Consider the following 23008-nt stretch of genomic DNA (forward strand, 5'->3'; position numbering starts at 1 on the left):
ACTTAAGTTGGTTTTGATTGAAGCGGATCACTGTTTTAAATCTCTCAAGTTGGTCACAAACGGAAAATGTGTAGCACTGATGAATATCCACTCTAAGGTGTTTTTTTTTTCTTTTTTCATTCCTATGTTCTTTACAAATTTCCAATAAAGTTCTTGGGAAAAAAAAGTGGTAGGTATTTATTTATTATTATTATTTCATGACAAAAAATCAAAGCTAAATTATGAATAGAGCTGCTGCAATAATACACCTTCACTCATAAGTGTAGTTAAGTAAAATAAAAATAGATAAATAAAAAGGTATACTCCCTAGTTCGCCCATATAAAAATGTCCAGGAGCAGGCCTACCCAACTGCAGGGAAAATGGCCGACAAGGGCGCTGCCATACCTCAGCTCCAGCAAAGGCCTCGGTGCATGTAAAGCAGTGGTCCCCAAACTACGGCCCGCGGGCCGGATCCGGCTCACCTCCACATTTGGTCCGGCCCCCTGAACAATACCAGAGAGTATTTTCTTTTTTTTTTCATAGATGTATTTGTATTTGATAATTACGTTGGACTTTTTCAATAAAATGTTCCTTAGTTATGAACTTTTTTCATTATTAACTATTAGTAAGTAAACTATTTCATACACGCATATAACTTGACGTCTGTTGCACCCTTCTGCGGTCTGTGCCCCTATCTGGCAACCCCCAGCAAAAAATCTTCAACCCGCCCCTCTCAAAGAGAGAGCGGAATAATGGCGAAAAGATTAGGTAAGAGAAAAATTGATTCAGAATGCAGGGCATTTAACCTGCAGTGGAGCAGTGGACAAACGATTATTATTTTATTTTTTTTTTTTTTTGTTCAATGCAAAGAAAAGGCTGTCTGCCTCATCTGTCAAGAGGCGGTGGCGGTATTCAAAGAATACAATCTGCGGAGACACTATGAATCCCGTCATAAAGACAAGTATGATAGCTTGCAAGGCCAAATGCGAGCAGACAAACCCTCAAAGCTGAAAAATGGACTGTTAGCTCAGCAGAATACATTTGTACGCCAAGCTCAGCTGAACCAGTCATCTGCTCGGGCCAGCTTTCGGGTTGCTCAACTGATAGCAAGCAGCGGTAAACCTTTCACTGATGGAGAGTTTGTCAAGAAATGCATGAAGGCTGTCGCGGAGGAGGTGTGTCTCGAGAAGAAAGATGTCTTTAATGCCGTGAGTAAATAGTGTTGTTATTTATTTCCTGACTTTTGTTCTGTGAAGAACCCAGAAAGGGTTACTTGATTGTGCTTTCTGGAAAACAATATTTTTTTACGTTTAGGCACTCTTGCAATCGTCACACTTTTTCTGTTACAAACTGACCCCGGCCCTCCATCAGAGATGGGAAAAGTTTGGGGACCTCTGATGTAAAGCAACAAAGGAAAGAGGTATTCCGCAGTTTTAAGTTCATTTAGTTTTGGACCGATTTCCAAACGGTTCGTTTTGTTAAAAAGGTCACACATGTAGCTATGATACAGGGTGCTTGGATTTTTTTAAAAACTGTTGGTTTTACTATCTAAGTCACCTTCCTAAAATAACGACCTATGTCATTTTTGTGACTTTTTTTTTTTAAATAATAAATACCACATTTATTCACAGGTACGTGAAACAAGCAGCGTCCCTAGCAATGGGTTGTTACACAGGGGGGAAAATCAGGGCGTACACTGTAATTCACTGGCTAGAATACAGAACCTAATAGACCTAATTAAAGTTAATGGTGAATTATTCTTTATCTCTGGCTACTTTTCTCACTTTTAAAAATTCCCCAAAGACAGTATTTTGAGGAGTCAGTGGTAACTGGCAGTGAAACGAGAAGTTTTTCTAATAAATGTGGTTTTGGTTTAATAATGATAATTATAGGTGACCCCTGTTTCCATCCAGGGGGCCAATGTGGACATTGTGGAGGATTTTAAGTATCTGGGGGTTCACATTGATAATAGACTGGACTGGGGAAAGAACACAGACGCCCTGTACAGAAAGGGACAGAGTTACCTCTATTTTCTGAGGCGGTTGAGGTCTTTTAACATCTGCAGGACTATGCTCAGGATGTTCTATGAGTCTGTGGTGGCCAGTGACATCTTCTATGCTGTTGCCTGCTGGGGCAGCAGGCTGAGGGTAGCGGACGCCAACAGGTTGAACAGACTGATACACAAGGCCAGTGACGTTGTGGGAGGGAAGCTGGACCCTCCGACAGTGGTGTCAGACAGGAAAATGCTTCACAAGGTGAAAGTCATCCTGGACAATGAGTCGAACCCACTCCATGACGTGCTGGTCAGACACAGGAGTTCTTTCAGCACCAGACTCATCCCACCACGATTCACCACAGGAAATAATTCCTGCCAGTGGCCATTAACCTGTACAACTCCTCACTCTGAGGGTGTAGAACCCATATTATTTATTTTATGTGCAATAATTCAATAATGCAACAATTCATGTTCACCTCATCTCATATACCAGTAAACATTCCCTGTATACTAGGGGAGTCTGGTCTTACTATGTGCAATAATGTTTATAACTATAATCCATGTTTATAAATATACTGACCCTGAGATTGTGCAGTAACACAAGCATAACTTCATTATTTTCATACACTTGTATATATTTCCTTATATATTTCTCACCATGTGCAATAATTTTTTCTCTGTTGAGCAATAACTAGGAATACAGATTCGCTTCACTTATACTTGTACATATTGTTATATATATATATATTTCCTATATTGTTTACATCCTCTTACTATTCTTATTGTCTCTTACTTATTCTGATTGCTCTTTGTTCTAAACACTGGTGCACTTTGTGTTGGAGCTGCTGTAACGAAAAGTAATTTCCCCCTGGGATCAATAAAGTAATTCAGATTCTGATTCTGATAATTTTAGTCAAATACAATACTGTGATGAAGAGACAGGAAGACCTCCGCATTTGTCTCTGCACTGCAAAGCCAGAGACATTAGAGGCTGCCGTTCAAATGGAGCTCCTTAGAAATTTGGTGCAAGCTCACTCTGCCCCTGATGCAAAAGTTAGCCTGCATTAAGAGGTTAGGCCATGCAGTCTGTAATACAGGTACTGAAAACGCCTTCAGTGGTCCCACCCAATTCCTCCACAAATCTACACAGGCGTCTGATTCTACAGGTGGCTCTGGGAATAGTACCAGCAGCCGTAGAAATCATAACCATGTTGGTGTGAGTTGGAAGTGTGGGTGTGACTGACACCTGCGCCATGACTGCACATATCTGCAGGGAAACTAGAAGGGGCAGGTATGGGAATCTGCCCGCTCCTTCGCTTTTAACTCAGATTGTGGCCACAACTAAAAAGATGGGCATGTAGCAGGGTCGTTCCGCTTGTGCTCCCCTACAGACATCAAGCGTGTCTAGACCGTATGTAAGGGTGAAGCTCAACGTTCTGGGCCCTGTGCCAGATACAATTGTTAAAAATAGATATATTGTGGTGATAGGGGACTATTTCTCCAAATGGACAGAGGTATTTCCTCTGCCAAACCAGGACTATTGCTAAGGTGCTGGTGGACAAGTGGGTGTGCAGGTTTGGGGCCAGAGCTTTTGAGTCTACACTCTTCAGAGAAATGTGTCAGCTTCTAAACATTCACAAAATAAGGACTTCCCAGTACCACCCTTAGTCTGATGGCCTTATTGAGTGATTTAATCACACATTGTTAGCCATGTTGTCTCTATTTGTCAAAGAGAATCAATCCAACTGGGACACCCCCCGCTCCTCCCAGACACCGACCCCGGGACGCCAGGCATGGCCCCAGCCGCCGGGGCCCACCAGACCCCAAGGAGGCCCATCGGCCAGCAAGGACCCGGCCTCCAGCAGAAGGAGGAGGAGGAGGCTGATGGGGGAGCCGGGTGAAGGGAGGAGGGCGTGGCAGACGAGGGGAAAGAAGGGGTCATATGTTTCACATTTTAAAGTTGTTGCATTCCTAATAAAGCCTATTTGACCTTCCTATCAAGTGAGTGTTTTTTTTTGTTGTTGTTGTTATCATTCTCAGACCTCTGACCCTGGACCAGACCTGTTTAACAAAGGTGGTGGTAGCTTAACAATTAATTAGCCTACCCAAATAACACTGGAGAAAACCAGGGCTGGCCAGTGGCATAGGCAGTATAGGCAAATGCTAAGGGCGTTGTCCATCCATGGGCGCCATGATGAGGGGAAGAAAAAAAAAGTGCTACTTATATTTTTATACTAAAACTAATTGATACTATTATTTCTTAGTATGAAAAGAATAAGCACATTAATGGTACTGTGTAGCAACGCCTATTAAATAATAATAATACCTCATTATTATATATATACAGCATAGTGAAGTAATTCTTGGAATTATCTTTTATTATAAGACTCTAACACCCAACGATGTCACTGACTCCCTTCTCTCTTCAGATGTGCTGTTAAATTTTCTAAACCCTACTCCTGCAAGTCCTGGGCCATTTACAGATACTTAGTAAATGGAGAAAAAAACAGAAGAAACTGGCTGATGTACTCGAAAAAGGATGATAGCTTGCACTGCTTCTGCTGCAAAATGTTTTCCAAGAAAGATTATAAACTGAACAGGGAAGGACTAAATGACTGGAAAAATACAAGCCATTTGCTCAAGGTCCATGAGGATAACCAGGAGCGTAATGTTCACATGGCAACATGGAAGGACTTGGAGGTCCGTTTTGTGAATGGGCTCAACAATAGATAAACAAGAGATGGCCCTCACTGAGGCTGAGAGAAAAAGGTGGTTTAACGTTGGCCCCTACTGGAAATTCAGTCCTTAGCTGAAAGAAACATGGCTTTAAGGGGGTCCACAGACACATTAAATAAACCAGACAATGGCAATTTTCTAAGAGAGGTGGAGCTTATGGCCAAATTTGACCCAATAATGAAGCAGCATGTCTGTAGGGTGGAAAGTGGAGCTGGCAGTCACATACATTATCTGGGCAAAACAATGAACTGATAGACTCCATCAGTTCAAAAATAATAGAAAGCATTGAGATAGAGATCAAAACATCGAAGTATTTCTTTATCATTTTAGATTGCACCCCTGATCTGAGTCACATGGCAGCCCTCTGTCATAATCAGGATAGTGTCAATAGAAGACATACCACAGGTTAAAGAGCATTTCTTCAGCTTTCTTGTTGCTTATTTTGTGCAGTGCCTTATTTATATTATATTTAGAATTTATTTTATGTCACTTGTTTACAGTTTTATTTTGTAGATTATCTTATTGTTAACGGTTTTCATTGTTTCTCTAAACTGTTTCATCTAAAATGTCAAAGACAAAGCTATTCAGTTTCTTGCGTGAGTATATGTAAACGGGCAGTGGAATTTACTGCGATGCGAGGGGGAACCACCTGAAATCTTGACCAGGGCGCCAGATTGGTTAGGGCCGGCCCTGCCAGCTACTCTTGAAAAGTCAGTCTTGAAAATAGCTTTGACAGTAAATCCTCAACCAAATCCTCCTCCTTCAGCCATTGTGCAGTGACAAAAGAGTTATTAAATCAACACAACTATATTTTTGCTCGTCCAGTTCATACACAGCCCCAGGCATTAACACTTATGTTATATGTAAAACACAGCTCTTGACAGCTCTGTGTTGTACACAAAAACCTTTGTATTTTGTTGAACTCAATGCCTCTAACATCAAAGGACATTTTGTACATGATGTTTGTGTGTGAGTGGGAGGATGTTTCTGTATATGCGCGCTTTGTGGTCTCTTACGTCATTCATTTTTGCAAAGATCGGGGTTGAAATCAGGTTAACTGTCAGGCGAGAGTCAGTGCTGTTTAATGCAAGAGCGCATTGTTGTAGTTGTGATTATTTTGTCATACTGTATGTGTGTTGTGGTCATTTGAGCATGATTAAACATGAACATGTTATAAAACATGATAAACTAATTCAGTGCGAATCATTTCACTTCCTCTCCTCGATTCACATCTTTTTCTGTTTCTTGTCACTACTTATCACGTTGTAAATGAAAGTCTGGTCTGATGTGAGGGAGCGCAGTGGAGACGTCTCTGACCCATTCACCCATTTAGACCAGGGATAAAATCATTACACCAAGCATTTAAGTGTCAGCAAATGTGGAGCTGGATTAAATACTGACAGGTCGTTGGCAATTTGTCCCCCGGGATAAATAGTATTAAAAATATGTTTTGTATTATCCATTATAATTTACAAAGTAACTAAAGCTGTCAAAAGTGTAAATTGCCCTCTGCGAATGCGCCACATGAAACTAGACGTATGGGTGATATCTGAATCACAAGACGTCCCAGGTCAAATTAGTCCCGTGGGAATACACGGGACCCCCCCAGATGCATGAGATAGTTCTTTGTATTTTTTTTGCCCCATGTCACCTTCAGGGCTCCATAGAACATGGTAGAGTACATTGAGAAGATTCAAGTAAAAGACTCTGAAACAACATCCAAATGTATATGTAAGATAGTCCTCTCACTTGTAGACTGGCTACTAGCTTCCAACATTGCAAGAACTAAAAGCTCAAGGGCTTTGTCATACATAGTTGATTGAAAGAAAAAAAATCTTGCATTATTAGTAGAGACCTAGACCTTATAATCACAGGTCCTGGCTCAGTAACAACAGTTGTTCCAAACAAACAAAAAAAAAAAAAAAACAAGGAAAAGCTCATCACCAAACGTTCATTCCTTACTTGTTACTTGAAATGCTACTTGAAAATGGTACAGGTGTTACATGGACTTGCTCCACCTCCCATGTATAAAAAAGGGCTCCCAGCCTCTGGTCTCAGGACCAGGGCCTCATCTAGAGAGGACTGTGAGTTCCCACACAGAAAAAATTGCTGGACAAAATGCTTTTCCTGTAAAGGCCAGTGAGGTCTGGACTAGTCTTCTGCTCTTTGTGAGGAAGTGTCCCACATAACAAACCTTCAACCTTCTATGTCATGTTTTTGTGTTACCTGCCTAGGGACTGCTCTGCAGATTAGCATAAATTAGCATTGTTGCTATAATCCGGCATATTTATGTGCTTGTCTGCCTCTATAGATGATAGAAGTTAACACCTGCCATAAAGTGAGAGACACTCGGGGCGGTAGCTATTGAGGAAGTTGTTGTTTCAGTAGTTTTAGTTTACACTATGTCTAGATTTTATCTTACTTCCTTTCAAGACACCAGACTACACAGTAATTTTCAATCTACCACTACAACTCCCTTTGTATTCTCCCATGACATGTTGTGCATGTATTGATGAAAATGATACACATTTACTCACAAACTCATAAAAGAAATGAATGATTATTGCTATGGAAGTTACACATGTATAAAAGTTATAAATGCAAAGCAAAAGGTCATAACCTTAAAACTTGCCTGCGGTATGAATGTATGTGTATTCTCAAATGCTTTTCAAATTGATCTAAAACCCAGATTGTGTGTCAGTTCCTCTGATTGCTGATCTCAAAAGAAATACAATCAGAAGACACGGTACGTGACATTAGTTTAAAATGAGTACAAATAAAATATTAGGATTGAGACGGATGTCCTAAACGCTCCAAGTGTCTCTGGCTTACTTCATGTTGTATTATGCATGCTATGCAAAATATATGCACACATATTGCTGTGATGATGTACAGACACGTAGGACTGAAACACAACTTCCTGAGAACTGCTCTGAGTGTTAAGATATCAGGATGGGAAAGAGGTCAGTATGTTACAGTGTCCCAGTGACAGGATCACTAGTTACGTCAGCTTACATGGATCGGGACAATTAACTATGTTCTTGCCTTAAGCTGCTCTCTAGTTTGTTGCAATAAACTCTAAATTATCTGTGACTTCATTCGACATGAAGAAATTATGTGCAATTCCTTATACTCCCCACAGGGCGGCGCCTCAATCCTTTAAACACCCTCTGTGTTTACGGGTCGTTAGTAAATACAATGGCTGATGATGATGCTCCTTATCTTACCTACTATAGCACTCTCCTAAAGGTAATAAAACATTATGGATGCACTGTGCACCACTAGTCAACATTGCAACACTGCACCCTTACATTCCGTCTTATATTGCATTTTCAATGCATTTTAAATGATTATGTTTCTTCTTTTCAATCTCTAGTGGAGAGTTGCACGCTAAAATCTGGTCCTACTGGTTTGTGTGAAATGACAAAAAGGAATTCATTTCAGCTCAACACTGAATAAGCCTTATAATCCATTGCACACTACAATTATGGAGGGAGGTCCCTGTTTGGCCGCTGTATCCTACATTCAGCATGACAGGGGATCCAGATCCAGCCAGAGTCCGCCCCAAGTAGAACAAGGGTTCCTGCAGCAGATGCTGTGGACCCCCGCAGAGCACTGACCTCAACATCACGGAGACGGGCTGGGATCACAGGACGACAGGAAATCGCAGATGGAATGGGGACGCTTAGAAGAAGGGGAGAAACAGCAGCTACAAAGTATCTCACAAACTGATGAAAGACTCTTTAGACCTGCATTAAAACTAATAAAAGTATCCGTTTAATTGTGCTTAGACAGGAATGGTATTTTATTAAAGTCACATCAAATGATCTCAGAATATGAGACAGTAATATAAGATAAAAAAAGGTAATATCTTATTTTACTTCCGAGTCTTATCCTTTTTAAATAATGCTTGTGTTTGAGTGTGAGAGAGAATGAGAGAGAGAAATAAAGAGGGCGAGGGGAAGGAAGTAGTCACAAAGTGGTGATTAAAAACTGTAGCACTTTGATCTATTTTCTTTTTTTAAAAAGGGTCACGTAGCAGATAAAGTTTAGTGTTCAAATCATATCTGATCATTTTAATAAGAAGTTTGAGAGAGTGTGTACGTTTGTGTGTGTGTGTGAGAGAGAGAGAGACAGACAGACAGACAGACAGACAGAGAAAGCGGGGGGCGAGGGAGGGGGTTGGGGGGGGCGTTGAAACCACTGGTCTGCGTTGACAGTTAGAGGGGAGGAGATGTGGAGAAGTGGGGGTGAGCTGGCTACATCTGAGCACAGGTCTCCAGTCTGACCGAAAGCCGGGGAGGAAAGTCGCGGACACCCTTGGCGGGTTTCTCTCGATGAGAAGCGACGTGTGACTCTACTGTGCCGCGATGGGCAGCAGCGGCCCCGGAGCTACTTCGCTGCCATCAGGGACGGAACTTCTTGTGTCCACGAGAGGAGGCGCAGCGGTTGACGGACTCCCCACGGACGCACAGGTGTGAATCACTATGAAGGCACAACGTCCAGCATCTGAGGGTCCCTGCGCGCCGCGGTGACAGACATGGATCACTTTTCTCGGAGAAAGCGGGTCGGTTTGCTGAAACCGCTGCTGAGTCTGTCCCTGATCTTCGCTTCTTTTCTCATGATCCACAAGCTCAAAGTGTCAGAGAAAGACGCGAGAGCGAGAGCCAAGCATGTGAGGGACACGGGATGGTGCGGCTCGGAGTGTTTTTCATTCAAGAAGAGAGTGGTGAAAACTACTTTGGGGAGCTCAGACTCTCGGATGCCCAGCAACGGTTTGGAGTCGCAGGCGGCCACCAGCGGGACTCCGGCGTCCTGGGACGCGCAGGTTCTCAACTGTAGTGAGGACGCGTCGGTGAAGACGCAGGACTGGTTCCGACGCTTGGACCCGAGATTCCACCAGTTTGTTCTGCATAGACACTGCAGGTATTTTCCCATGCTCATCAACCACCCGGAGAAATGCACGGACGGAGAGGTGCACCTCCTCATGGTGGTCAAGTCCGTCATCGAGCAGCACGACCGGCGCGAGGCGGTGCGTAAAACCTGGGGCAAGGAGCAGACTGTCGACGGAAAGAAAATCAAAACTTTATTTCTATTAGGCAGCCCGAACACAGGTAAAGACACCAAGAACCTCCAGAAACTGATCGAATACGAGGATAAGATCTACGGGGACATCTTGCAGTGGGACTTCATGGACACCTTCTTCAACCTGACCCTGAAAGAGGTCAACTTTCTCAAGTGGTTCAACATCTTCTGCCCCGGCGTGCAGTTCATTTTCAAAGGAGACGACGACGTGTTTGTGAACACGAACAACCTGCTGGAGCTGATCGCCTTCAAAGTGGAGGAGCACAAAGACGAGAACCTGTTTGTGGGGGACACCATCTCCAAAGCGATCCCCATCCGGAACCGGCAGAGCAAATACTACATCCCCAAAGAGCTATACGACAAGCCATATCCCCCTTACGTCGGAGGTGGGGGGTTTCTCATGTCCGCGCGATTGGCCAGGAGGCTGTTCGTGGTCTCGGAGGACCTGGAGCTGTACCCCATCGACGACGTGTTTTTGGGGATGTGTCTGCAGAAGCTCCATTTGGCCCCAGAGTTGCATCCGGGCTTCAGGACATTCGGCATCACCAGACGCAAGGTGAGCCCCATGAACAGAGAGCCCTGCTTCTACAAAAACCTGCTCGTGGTGCACAAGCTGAGCGCACAGGAGCTGCTCAAGATGTGGAGCGTGGTTCACAACGAGGTGCTAGTTTGCGCTCGAATAACCTCCATATGAGTGGCAGTTTATAGGAATCCAAAGATCAGCTCCCTAAGTGAACACAGAGACCAGTTAACTGAGCGCACAGCGGATTTCGCGGGATCTGCGGAGTCACGCCAGTTGTTTTTTTTTTTTTTTTTTTTTTTCTTGAGATCTGACGCTATAGGTTACACGCAGATAGTCCACATATTGCCCCCAACATTTCCCCACCAGTCTGAACAGGTCTGACGTCCCCTGTATGCCTGTGATTTTCCATTTTGAAGAACCACTACAGTTCCACAATGAGAATATGTCTGTTTCCGATTCTTGGTGCCATTCAACATTTCACTGTCCACCCTTTCATTTGAAATAGACTGCTGAAATACTACGTTGTTTTAATGTGTTTTTGTGGCATCCAGGTGTTGCCCTGAAGTCTATTACTGTGTCGCCATTTTCTGATTTCAGGATTTCTCTGTGACTGCAAACTGTACTACAGTGAACTGCAATTATTCTGACATTGTAAAAATCAAATGTTTTTTTTTTTTTTAAAGTTAATATATTGTGTTATTTTACGTTTTTTTTAATCCACTGTGTATGATTTACAGCGGCAGGCCTAAACCAAAGAAACCAAACAGGCTGTAATTGGTGTATGATAGTGTAAATAAAACTAGAGCTCTCTGTCAGCTTTGTACATAAAGAAAAACTGTTGCACCATTTGACTCACGCCAATGTTTGAACAGCGCTCTGGGAGAGATTTGGAATAGTATCACTGTTTCCAAGTCTACACTCAGCTGAGCTCAGAGCCTGTTTAGTTTCTAACTGACGTTCGTCTCTTTCCAGAGCCTCTAATCACGGCCGACTCTTACTGTACGTTGAAATAGTAAAAGGGAATCTCCAACGTCCAGCTTAATGTGGCTTTATTTAACAAATACAGATACATTTGCAGCAAAAATAGCCATTTGATGCCAAAAATATCACCCAGAAAATACTGACTACTATGCACAGAAAACACAAATACCCAGCGGCACAGTAGTTCTCAGTAAAGAAGCATATCAGAGCCAAGGTGATGCACAGAGAGGTCACAAAGCAAGTATTCTCTGTTGAGTTACTGTTCCACTAATACAACAGGTGGTCCGATCACTGAGGTCATTTTTATGACTAATATTACAGTTTTAAAAATGTTTTTTACGAGGCGTCTGTACGGACTGACAGATCTTGTCTTCAGATGTGTTACATCAACATTGTCATAAAAACTGCGCACAGGAGAAGTTAAACTATAAAACTATTTTTATTTCAGTTTTGTTGTTAAGGAGAAGTAAAACACCAGAGATAAATATAAATATGGTAGCTAAGATCTGGTCTGGCTTCTGGTTGAAACTGTTAAAAGCGCATCACACTGTGTGTAGGGTTCAGTTTATGATCTGTGCAGCTGAAATAAATACTTGGGGAAAGGCGGATGAAGCCTACTGTAAATTAATCTCCACGAATAATTAGTAAAGGAACTTCTTTGTCTCTCCTACTAGACTTTGGAGCAACTTAAGATTGCTTAAGATTGTAAGCAGGCCTTAAGCGGGTTCTTGTACTGTATCAAAGTTTCCGCAGTGTAACATCATCCCTTTGGCAAAGTGCTTTTCATTCTTTCCACATGGACATGAAATGAAAGGAAACACGTCAATAGATGTGAAGCTAACGTTGGAGCTGCCTATATGTTGTCAACGCTTTAGAACAACCGAAGAATCTTGTGCTGTAGTGTTGCTGCAGTAAGTCTGCTGCTTGTAACTAAACGTCTACTTTGTTCTTCTCATTACTGCTTGTAGACGAGTGTTCGTACATATCATTCATTGCCTTCAGACAGGATCTAGTGGTTATGACATTGGTTAGCAACAGGAAGCTCTTCTGATTGTTCTGACTGATGTGAGCTTTCACGTTAGTTGTATATATTAAATTGGTTTTTAAAATTTAAAAATGGAAATTTTACATTTATAGCAGCATTGAATAGCTTGAGCAGCCTTAAGGGGAAACTTGACACAGAGGAGTTTATTTCACTAGCCTGTGGGAAACAAATAGCCCTGATGATGTCAGAGTTCATTATGTGTCATCAAGGTTCTCAGCTGAGCTGGTTACTGACACCAAAGATGTATGGAGTGTGCATATGCGAGCATTTACTGGTGAGACAAGGTCTCATGAGTACATTGCATTATGGATAATGTAGGACCAAGCACTACAAAAGGTTGTCCTATACTAGAAACTAAAACTCAGGATATCTGAAATTGCTGCTTTATTATTTTTTTTTTTACCAAACTTTTTTGGATTGAATGTCTTGTAAGTTACCCAAATCTAATGGGTACAAAGTACTTTACTGAGGTACTACCCCTTTACGTTGCACACTAAACGGCAGTGAGAAAAATAAGAACCGCAAAACCCAAAAGTCCTGTAAGGAGATGTAAGTAAACAGCACACACATGCAGTGAAGTTTGGAAAACTGAGTCCAGTTTTCTCTTCTCTGTGTTAATGTGATGAATGTACCAGTAGTAGTTTTAATGTTCTTGATATATCAGTGAGTATATCTGACACAGAAGTGCTTTTAAAAGTGCTTAAATGCAGGAATATAGAAGCGGGAAACCACAGCAGTGGGAGGTGTTGTTTGCTGATGTTGGGTTGTCTCTAGGTAGAGACCGCTTTCCGGGTGGCTTTTGAACCAGCTTCAGCGCTTCCCTGGTGTGTAACCTCTGGCCAGTGGTGCGAGCGATGGGATTCGACTGCCTCTGCCCATGGGCCTGGCTTTGGCTCTAGCCCCGACTGACCAGGCCTGCTTCAGTTTGGCTCCGCCGACCGCCCTACCTGGAAATACAAAAATGTGCAAAGTCACAACGTTAACAACACACACAAGAGTCTGTTGGTTGTTATAAGCAGTTTATGCCTAGACAAAGCAGCCTGCGTTTCATGTAATATGAGTATTAACAGGGAGGTTTCATGAGGTCAGCACAGTGAGGTAATTTGACTACATACGAGGGAAGAATGTGCACTGTCATGTGCTAAGAATACTTCTTGCTATGAAAAAGGTATAGGGTGGAATAATAGAATGTCCAAATCGTTAAAAGAATGTTGAAACTTTTTGTGAACTATACTGTTTGAGCAACAGTGGTAGTATCGGCACTCTCTCAGAAAAACAGAAGTGTGATGGGGGGCAACGATGCCAGCCACCACTGATACAGGAAATACACGCGTGTGCATTAGTAAATGATGAAAAGGAGGCCAGTGACAATGGAAACTGCTATACAGAGAGAGGCCATTACAGAGCAGAGTGAAAACATGTAGGCATCAAACAGTCAAGGGTGGAAATGAAATATTTTCAGCATTGGTCTTCTAGTGTGAGAACACTGAACAAGACCAACGGTCACACTCTGGCATCAAAGTAATGTAAACAGTAATGCCAGATATTGGGCATCTGGCTTCATAAAATCATAAATCTGTCACTATTTTTATGTGCCTTCAGAAAGCTGTAGTGGAAAACCTGCAACAAGACATTCTCCCAACATGTGTGTGCACTTTCTATAGCTCCCACACCAAGCTTTGGGGAGGTAGGTGTAATCAGGAGGTGCATGAATGTGCTACCTTGTGCTGGCTGGGTTCTCTGGGACACCGCAGTTCTGCGCGAGTTTTGTTTGCAGCCCTCCCTGCCCATGAGGTGAGCCTTCCAGGCCTGGAACGGGGACAAAGTAGCTCAGTGAGTTCAGTTCTCTCTCAGGCGTTTTCTAGACTGGGAGAACCACGGGGCGACTGTAAGCTCAGTCATGGCCCGAGCGGACGTCCTCCCCGACACTAACACTGCAGCCTTTCACTGGCCTTGCTCCCGGAGCCCTGGCAACTTTCTGTACCTTTTTTTTCGAAATTTTAAGGGTGTGTGAGGTGAGAAACGGCATGTCGAACACACAGATTAGCGCTAAGGCTGAACCGTAAGTGTCACTGTACAGCTACTTCAATATTCTCACATTTAATAAATTAAACAGTCAAAACCTACAGGGTGTGAAAACAGATGACAGGATGCACTAAAAACTGAAACGCATTACGTTCGTAATAAAGCTAAGGTTAAAGTTAATGAATAATGATGAATAATAATGAGTAATACTCCATCGATGATTGCTGTGATTCCCCCCCGTGCTTTTCATTTAAAGTGTTCACCGTGAACCAGGATGTTTTAACACAAAATAAAACTGGAACATGTTGCTGCACAGGTCTGCATGGAATTAAACATTTGAGCTTAAATGAGTGGTTGTTAATTTTTTTACCAAATGCCGGCTCCTACTTCCTACAGTCCTATACAAGTATGTATCACCTGTATACCAGTAACTGGGCCAAAGACAGTGGCGAACCCGCCCTTGACTCTACAGTCACAACTTTTTTGTTCACTGGTTTGCTTTCTTTCTGGTTTCATCAATCAATCAACAGGAACAACATTTGCTAATCTCCATCAACAATCATGACTTCCACGCACTCTCCTTGCTGGTCCCTTAACTGGCCCTGCATTCAGTCAGAGGTCCAAAATGCTGCTGCAAACCGGGACACATGGGACCAGGACAAGTGCAGGTCAGAGTGATTCTTGTAGGATGGCTGGCTCCTTGAGAGATGAGCTGCATGATTCATTAGGCTGAACAAAGACAGAAGCCAAACGGAAGAGAAACGAAAGGAGACACCACTGCTGCATCTCTTTGTGAGGCACGGTGCATTTCCATTTGAAACTTCCCTGAGACTCTAAGAATTAGTAGAGGATGTGAAGGTTCAAGGGTAGCATTTGTTTATTTAAAGAAGACAAGACGGAACTATTTCCCATGCTTATTTTTTGTAACATTTAAAACATAGGTTAAAATCAATGCATGGTTGAGACTTACAGGTTTTGATTATGTAGCAGATCAATACAGATATGAGATGACCAGAACTAGTTGAGCAGTAACTTTTCCCAGCTTCAAAAGAAACATTGTCCCACTAATATAGAGCAGTGAAGCGCCTCAACAGGAAACCTACCATTCCTGCTGGAATTAGAGGAAACATGAATTACATCACCTGTACAACACAAAGCACGGCATTATTCTCAACAACACCAATGTGGAAAAAGGGGAAACACCACTATTAAAAGATACTGAATGAGAATGTGAGGAATGTGATGGCATTTTCTTCATCCTGAGAGTCCTTTAAGAACAAAGGCTCTGCCTCCTTTGAAGACCTGAATGGCCAACAATTGCTGTGTTTTACCTCCACACCTGTTCACTCCTAAAGCCTCAAATTATATGCTTTCTAATTTCTGTCTTGATATGACCGAGATAGAAGAGCTTACTGAGTCAAAACCAGACCTGCATTTGATCATATTTGTCTGCCTCTGCATAAATTTGACTATCTCGGTCTATCGTTGTTGTTTTATCTTCATTGGAAAGAAATACAATCTGCATAGCATTAAATGTCAGGAGGAAGCTGCTTAAGCCATGGCCTACGCATCAGCTCAATCATTTGCATGGATGCTACAATTTACTCTCTTCTCTTCTATTAGTCTGAACTTAAGCTGTGGTGATAGAGTCTTCTATCAAAGTTCAGACAAATAAACTGACCAGCTTTAGATACGTGTGTTCACACCAGGTATTAACATTCTTCTCCAGATCTGATCCGAGTTTCACGCTCTGTATGCAAATGAACCCCGACATCATCTAGTAATCTCTAATGGATCTCTACCGCTGCCCCAGCGGTTGCATAGATTTACTTGTTGTTTTAGTTTGTTAACAGCTATAAGGACAGAATATTTTAATAATTTTCATTACTCCTGGTGCTTTTTCTTTTTCAGGCAATCATTTATAACAGCGGTTGCATGTTGTTTTCTGAATGAATGAGGTGAAACTCCACTGACAAAGAAACGCCACTGCTGAGTACAGAGAGTGTTTAAGGTGACTCAGGATGTATTACATTCACACTACCAAAGGAATGTCGACACAAGTGACCCACACCACCTCCAAATGTAGTCAGAGACTGGATCTCTCAAATGTGATCTCAATGCATCCTGGGGGTGTTCACGCCTGTCTTTTACATGTTGGTATCGCCCAGACTCAATCTTCCTGTAAGGACTGAACAGGCCCTCAAGCATAATGCAGTTCACACCTGAAATACATCAGAAAGAGCTACACACTGTACACCCTGTTGGTTATCAACAATATATATTTTGATGAGTTCTTGGTTTTACCTATCAAGGGACTGGTGTGAGCTCCAGCAATAAATATGGACATCACTTTGTTTTTAAAATACACAGATTTTTAAAATTAAAATGATTTGTAACTTGCATGTACACAATCTCACCTCCTCTCCGGGTATGAAGTTATTGTGACACAATGGGCAGTGGTTGGAGCTTTTACCCATGATGGGGGCTGAAACAGAAACATGGAACCTTTAAGAAGCTTGTTATACAATTACAGACAAGGTCCATAAACCCCAAAGAAAATGATTAAAAAACAACTATGAAGGAGGACTAATCCAATTACAAGACACGTTAAAAAAGGTAGAAAATTAAACCTATGCTGACTCATAATTCCAGCTTCTGTTTCCTCAATTATACCCGGAAGGCGTAAGCGAGACTTTAAGTGTAACACAATAGACTGACTGATGTCAATTATTTAAGGAACATTGTCGTTGGTTGAGACGTTGTGTAAGTGGCAGCATCTGGCTTTTTATTTGAAGAATATTGAAGTAGCTGGATCTCAAAACATGGATACAGCTGATGATTCCTTTTTTAAGCTATCCAAAAAAAAAGAACAAATGGAAGATGTGAAAAGGCTGAGTTAAGCTAACAAGGTATGAGCTTGAAACCAAGACTGTGGAAAAGCACTTTTGATTTTTTAAAGTTTCTACATAGCACAGACAAAAATCAAAGACGATTTTATCAAATTTTATTAAAGCCACTGAAGCACTGGAAAGACGAAACTAATAAATGAGCCAAATGTATTAAAAATGGAGACAAAAACTAAAGTGGTCTTAAAAAATTCAAGACTTGACAGGTCAAGGTAAAAACCAGGAAGGAAAATAAAAGAGCAGAATAATCTTTATTTATATTTGCTTTATAATCTATGCATCTATCTACCTACCTCTTTTTTTTCTAGTTCTTTTAAGTTCCCTGTCACATAGAAAACTTCACATAGGTGTTTTAGTAACCTGGGGGTTAAGCTGCGTATGTAAGTGAAACATCCACCATAATGGATTGGGACCTTTGATGCACTGATTAAAATCTTCCAGAGAGAACTCACGGTTGCAGGTGGGACCCTGAATATGGCGAGTCAGATCCTCGGCGGCTACAGCCTCTGAGCAGCGTGGGCACTGGCTGAACTTGGCCCTGTTTTCACACTCACCCAGTAGGTGCTCTGTGAAGCTGGCTATCTCAACCACCTGTGAAAAACAACAAAGAGACAAACACAATGTCTTGAGGTGTTACTGAGGTGGCGATTAAACAGCACTACTTTATTTTTAAGTGCCAAACCTCTTGGAAATATAACAATCTACCTGTCTACATTCATCGCAGCGACGCAGCATTGGACAGTGTTTCCAGTAGTGAAGGTCCAATCCATCTTCTGTGAATGACTCATCCTTTTTACCACAGAATATACACAAGCTAAAACAGGGGAGATTCCATGAGATCATGTAATAGCAGAAAAGCTGTCTAAAAGGTATACATCAAACAATAACTTGTGAACATGGGACTGGACTACTAACAGTTACAATGTTTTACAGACTCTTCAACCCACCCAATTATCCCTTCCCAGGTAGCCTTCCTGACGGTCCTTCTAACCACCCACCCCAGGGTTTCCAATGAGCTGCTAAACCAAATTTACCTGAGAAGATGTAGTGTACAATGTTCCTCTGTGCATGACCCACAAAGCTTATTCTGTAGTTGCACTGATGCATGGGACTACATGCCCAGGTTGGAGGAGTTTGCCTTGTTAATTTGCAGGCATTATTATGCATGGGTTCAGACAGACTGGTCAGCTCAGAACAACCGTGACACTTCCAGACAGCATGTAAGATTTGCAACCTGCATATCCTCATTTCAATATTAACATTGCCTCGGAATAGTACCCACTTCAAGCACGATTTGGTTTCATACCAGATTTCAAACATTGTGTGATTCTAACATGATCAAGTGTCATACACATACACGTTTCCAACAAAATCACTCTGGCTGGTTGCAGGACTATCAAATGTGAACAGAGGTATTTTGTTTCTCTGGAACAGTGGAAACATGGCCCACAATACATCCTAAAGGTGTGTAAAAGTCTCACTGCTATTGGAAAAGATGGGTCATGGGTTCAAGCTGATGGAGCTGATGATATGAAGCTACAAAGTGGTGCTAGACCCTTGTTGGTGCAGGACATGCATCAAAGGTGAACTGGTGAAGTTTTTTTTGTTCCCAGTAAAAGAATGAAGCATCAACCATTTATTAATGTTTGTTTCACCAGCTCAACTTTCTTTCTACCGCCCCAGAAATCTGCCTTCATCCTTTACATCAGCGTCACTAACTTAAAGCACTGGCTGTTTTGAGTTACTTACTTGTCCAGATCGTTGATTGATTGTTTGACATCTACACTGTCTGCTGTCTTGCTCTGAGACCCTTTTGGGACAGCTGGAAATGAAAAAGATAGTATCTGTTACTTGCCAAATGCTCACTAATTCAAGGGGCAACGTCTCAAGCATCCACCAAATGAGATGCAGCACCGTTGAATTACAAACAGTAATACCAAACTTCAGTTAACGTCGATCCACATCTGGACGATCAAATTTCAATGACAGTAAAATAGTAAAATGTTTGCTTTTAAGGTCACTGATGTGGTGCACCAATTATTATTGTTATTACTATTTTTCTAATTTTTTCTACTCTGTCTAATATGAGCATGTGCACATACTTGTTTTGCTGGCTTTTGGGGACTCTTTCTCAACTTTGGGAGGCTCCTTTTTAGTCACTTGTCCTTTGGTGCCATCATTCCCCCGCTCCTTCACAAACAGACAGAGAGTTCAGTTAGTTTGTGTGACCACCTACAGAGAAAAATTTCACCAAGTCCGTGTGGAGTCATAAATACAAATTAGCAATTGTTATAAGAGGTGATGTAATTGCATACTGATGACAGCTCCACCTACTGAGGTCTCTTTCAAGGCAGCCAGCTGCTCCTGAAGGGACTGAATCTCCTCCTTCTCCTTTTGACCATCCTGCTGACCACTGCCCTTCTTCAAAGTCTGGATGAGAAGTGGCTGACATTAACTCATTTTGTTGTTTTTCTGTCATTTCCTCCATTTTACCAAATTATTTTTACTTTTTTAGTGAATCCCATTTACATCACTTTACATCATTTCATTGTTTCATTATTTTCTTCTTTTAAAGATACACAGGCTTGTAGCAGACTCTTGTACTGTGTCTGCTACAGAGTGGCGTGGTTGTGCTGGAGAAACTCAGGCAAATGAGCGTAACTCTTGCATAATGGGAATGCAAAGTCACTGATATAACAACAACTATTGGAACTATGTGACTTATTGTGTGACTGATCATCACTAATCAAAACTACTTGCACTCTGATTACAGCAATAGACATGAGGAGAGACTTTTTGGGTTGATAATATGAAAGGGTGAGATTTGTTGCTAGTACAAATTTACACACAGTGCAGCTGGTGATGAGGGGGGTCATGATGTATTGGTGTGGGGGAAAAAATCTACAGTAGGTACCGAAAGTATTCAACCCCCTTAAATTTTCCACTCTTTGTCGTATTGCAGCCAATTGCTAAAATAATTTAAGTAGATTTTTTCCTCAGCATCCCATTTGGATCATCCTTGAGATGGTTCTACACCTTCATTGGAGTCCAGCTGTATTTAATTAAACTGATTGGACTTGATTAGGATGATGGTACACACCTGTCTATATAAGGCCTTACAGCTCACAATGTATGTCAGAGCAAACTAGAATCAAGAGGTTGAAGGAACTGCCCGAAGAGGTCGGTAATAGAATTGTGACAAGGCATAGATCTGGCCAAGGTTACCAAAGAATTTCTGCTACACTTAAGGCCCTAAGAGCCTAAGAGTGGCCTCCATAATCCTTAAATGCAAGACGTTTGGGACAACCCGAACTCTTCTTAGAGCTGGCGTCCAGCAAAACTGAGCAATCAGGGGAGAAGAGCTTTAGTGAGGTAAAGAAGACCAGGCAAAGAAACCTAATGTTGTGGTTCACATTTTGTGTAATACTAATTTATGCTGTATTCTTTGATGAAGTCATACCTTAAGTTATTTCTTATGTTATTTTCTGGAGGGCTGTCAGATAAGTTTGTCAATGTTGTTTTGGCGTAGTTAAGGCCGACAGTAACTGTTTCAGTTCCAACAGTAAATAATAATAAAACAAACAGAATATTTGTGATCACTCCTTGTCATCCTTTTAACGCCCGCTTGGATGCTACAGTATTGTATGGCTATGGTTATCGTAACTGAAATGAACTAAAACTAACTGAAACTGAGGCGAGTCCACTTTTCCAAATTCATGGATCATTGTCAAGTCCAGTTGTCCTTAATTTGATCTGATAATCCACATTTTCCCCAGTCTCGCTGTATTTACTGATACATTTCATTTTGTTTTTGCCACTCAGGGGGGCGTCACTTAAATGATTTTGTCAAATGGCTGCAATATAACAGAGTGAAAACTGGCATGCAAGTAGAGCATAAAACCACTTCCTTTCCTTGTTGTTGCCATTTTATTTAAAAAAAAAAAAGCCTACAGTCTCTTCAAAGTGGCTGAACTATGAGCTTCTGCTTGGAGAGTGCTGCCATCTGCTATAAAGTTTCATGGGCCACCTACCAGCTGCTCCCCCCTGACTACAATGTGCTTTAAAAAAAAAAAAAAAAAAAAAAGCCCACACTGTGAGCACATCCTTTGGCTCGGTGGGTAGATACAAATTATTTTACCATAGTGAATAGAGACCAGAGAAAGATGGCACATTTACATGATCACATTTAGTTAGAAATGAAAAGTTGAACTGAAGATGTCATATATTAAGAATCAAACTAAATTAAATTGCAGTAAAGAAAGAGAAAACACTTACCTGAGTCTCCACAAGTTTACCATCAATTTTGGCAAAGCCATCAAAGAGGGTTCTGTAGAGGAAGTTTTTCCGTTCTGCAGCATCGTTGGCTGGTAGGTAGTTGAGAACAGCACTACTGTGCTGTTGGTACATGGATAAGATTATGCGCACTGCCAGCTCTCGAACTGTTGATTCACTGTGCTCCAACGCTGCTGTACAGAACTGACAGAGGACATTATCTATGAATATAAATGGCTACATATTACGATTCAAACATACAGTTAGAAACCAAAAATTAAAATAAATATACCAATGAATTTAATTTTGGTGATCATGCTCCTGAAACCACCTACACATCCACACAGCAACAATCAAGGAAATGGTGGTAGATTTTTGGAGGTCCAGGCCCCACCTACAGCCTGTAACCATTAACAAGAAGTGAACTTGACCACAAAATGGACTGGTCGGCTAACATAGCCGCCTCTGTCTTTTTGCACATTTAATGAATATGATCCTTTTTCATCTTCTACTACCAGTTATCCTCACTAGGGTTGCGGGGGTTGGAGCCCATCGAGGTTGGGTACACCCTGGGCAGGGCTAACACAGAGACAAACAACCATAAACACTCACTCAATTTTGGGGACACCAATTAGCCTAACAGAGGTTCTCCCACCATACATTTTATGTCACTACATCTTTGTTTCTATATTTGTCTATTTAAGTATAATCCAGGATTTTAATAACTCTTTTTGAGAAAGCAACAGTAATCTCTTAGCAATGACTATAAATAACCAGGTTCTCAATCTACTCACCCTAATCTCACCCATGTGTATGACTGAAGAGATTATTACACTTGTGATTCTTTGTTCAAAGTCAATTTCTTTTAAAGTGCAGTTAAAATTAGATTATTTGTTCAACTAACATGTGATTGCTAGCCTGATATCCTGTGCATGTTAACTCCTTCTAGTTTTGGTATAACCAGAGTAAACGTGGGTGGTAGGTATGGGATGGTCAAATGCACCATCTAATTACTAATAAGTAAAAAAACTCCACTACATAATACATTTCTGGCTTCTTTATTAAACTACAAACACCTTATACAAATGCTATGACTGTTCTGACTTATTGTCTGTTAATTCATACTCCTTTATGTACTCACATTTTTTTTAGTACATAAAAAAATATCTAGATGTTGTTGGACTTTGTGTTGTGTTTAATCTTTATGTTTGAATTTTATTCTGTGCTGCACAAAATGAATCAAATCTTAAATAGGAAATATTCATTGCTTGCTTTTGATGATGATGCAATATTTGCTATATTTGCAGCACCTCGTGAAAACCAGCAGCACTGTGGAGAAAGTCCTTTGGAAGAAGTGCATACTATGACGTAAAGAACCAATTGTCCAACATAATCTCTGTGAAGATTACTCTGTGAAGTAACAGCACAAAGGCAAATCCTGCCAGTGGAGAACATTAGC

The 23008-nt window shown here is 41.4% G+C and overlaps 2 protein-coding genes and 1 long non-coding RNA gene across 7 annotated transcripts in view; 2 read left to right on the forward strand and 1 right to left on the reverse strand.

The window, feature by feature from the left end:
• Positions 1-760: 760 nt before the first annotated feature.
• On the forward strand, positions 761-3960 carry LOC125020596. Its single transcript, XR_007114224.1, has 3 exons — positions 761-1188; positions 1295-1400; positions 3709-3960. It is a non-coding gene; the product is annotated as an uncharacterized LOC125020596 (long non-coding RNA).
• A 4990-nt stretch (positions 3961-8950) lies between these two features.
• Positions 8951-11906, forward strand: b3gnt7l (UDP-GlcNAc:betaGal beta-1,3-N-acetylglucosaminyltransferase 7, like). Its single transcript, XM_047601330.1, has one exon. The coding sequence runs from the start codon at positions 9253-9255 to the stop codon at positions 10489-10491; it is 1239 nt and encodes a 412-aa protein (XP_047457286.1). The 5' UTR covers positions 8951-9252; the 3' UTR covers positions 10492-11906.
• Positions 11353-23008, reverse strand: part of cep104 (centrosomal protein 104) — a 29262-nt gene continuing 17606 nt past the window's right edge. For 3 of the 5 annotated variants that reach the window (XM_047601304.1, XM_047601285.1, XM_047601297.1), the window contains 9 exons: positions 21553-21753; positions 19612-19707; positions 19380-19467; positions 19027-19099; positions 17983-18091; positions 17730-17868; positions 16789-16856; positions 14068-14155; positions 11353-13293 (listed from right to left, as the gene is read on the reverse strand). In XM_047601304.1, the coding sequence (XP_047457260.1) occupies positions 13157-13293; positions 14068-14155; positions 16789-16856; positions 17730-17868; positions 17983-18091; positions 19027-19099; positions 19380-19467; positions 19612-19707; positions 21553-21753 (999 nt within the window). In that variant the 3' untranslated portion in view covers positions 11353-13156. Of the gene's footprint in view, positions 13294-14067; positions 14156-14340; positions 16594-16788; positions 16857-17729; positions 17869-17982; positions 18092-19026; positions 19100-19379; positions 19468-19611; positions 19708-21552; positions 21754-23008 lie in introns of those variants that run through there. The other 2 variants (XM_047601312.1, XM_047601319.1) reach the window with 2 other exon arrangements.

The sequence above is a fragment of the Mugil cephalus genome, chromosome 1 (genome assembly GCF_022458985.1).
Source record: "Mugil cephalus isolate CIBA_MC_2020 chromosome 1, CIBA_Mcephalus_1.1, whole genome shotgun sequence".
Taxonomy (NCBI): Eukaryota; Metazoa; Chordata; class Actinopteri; order Mugiliformes; family Mugilidae; genus Mugil; species Mugil cephalus.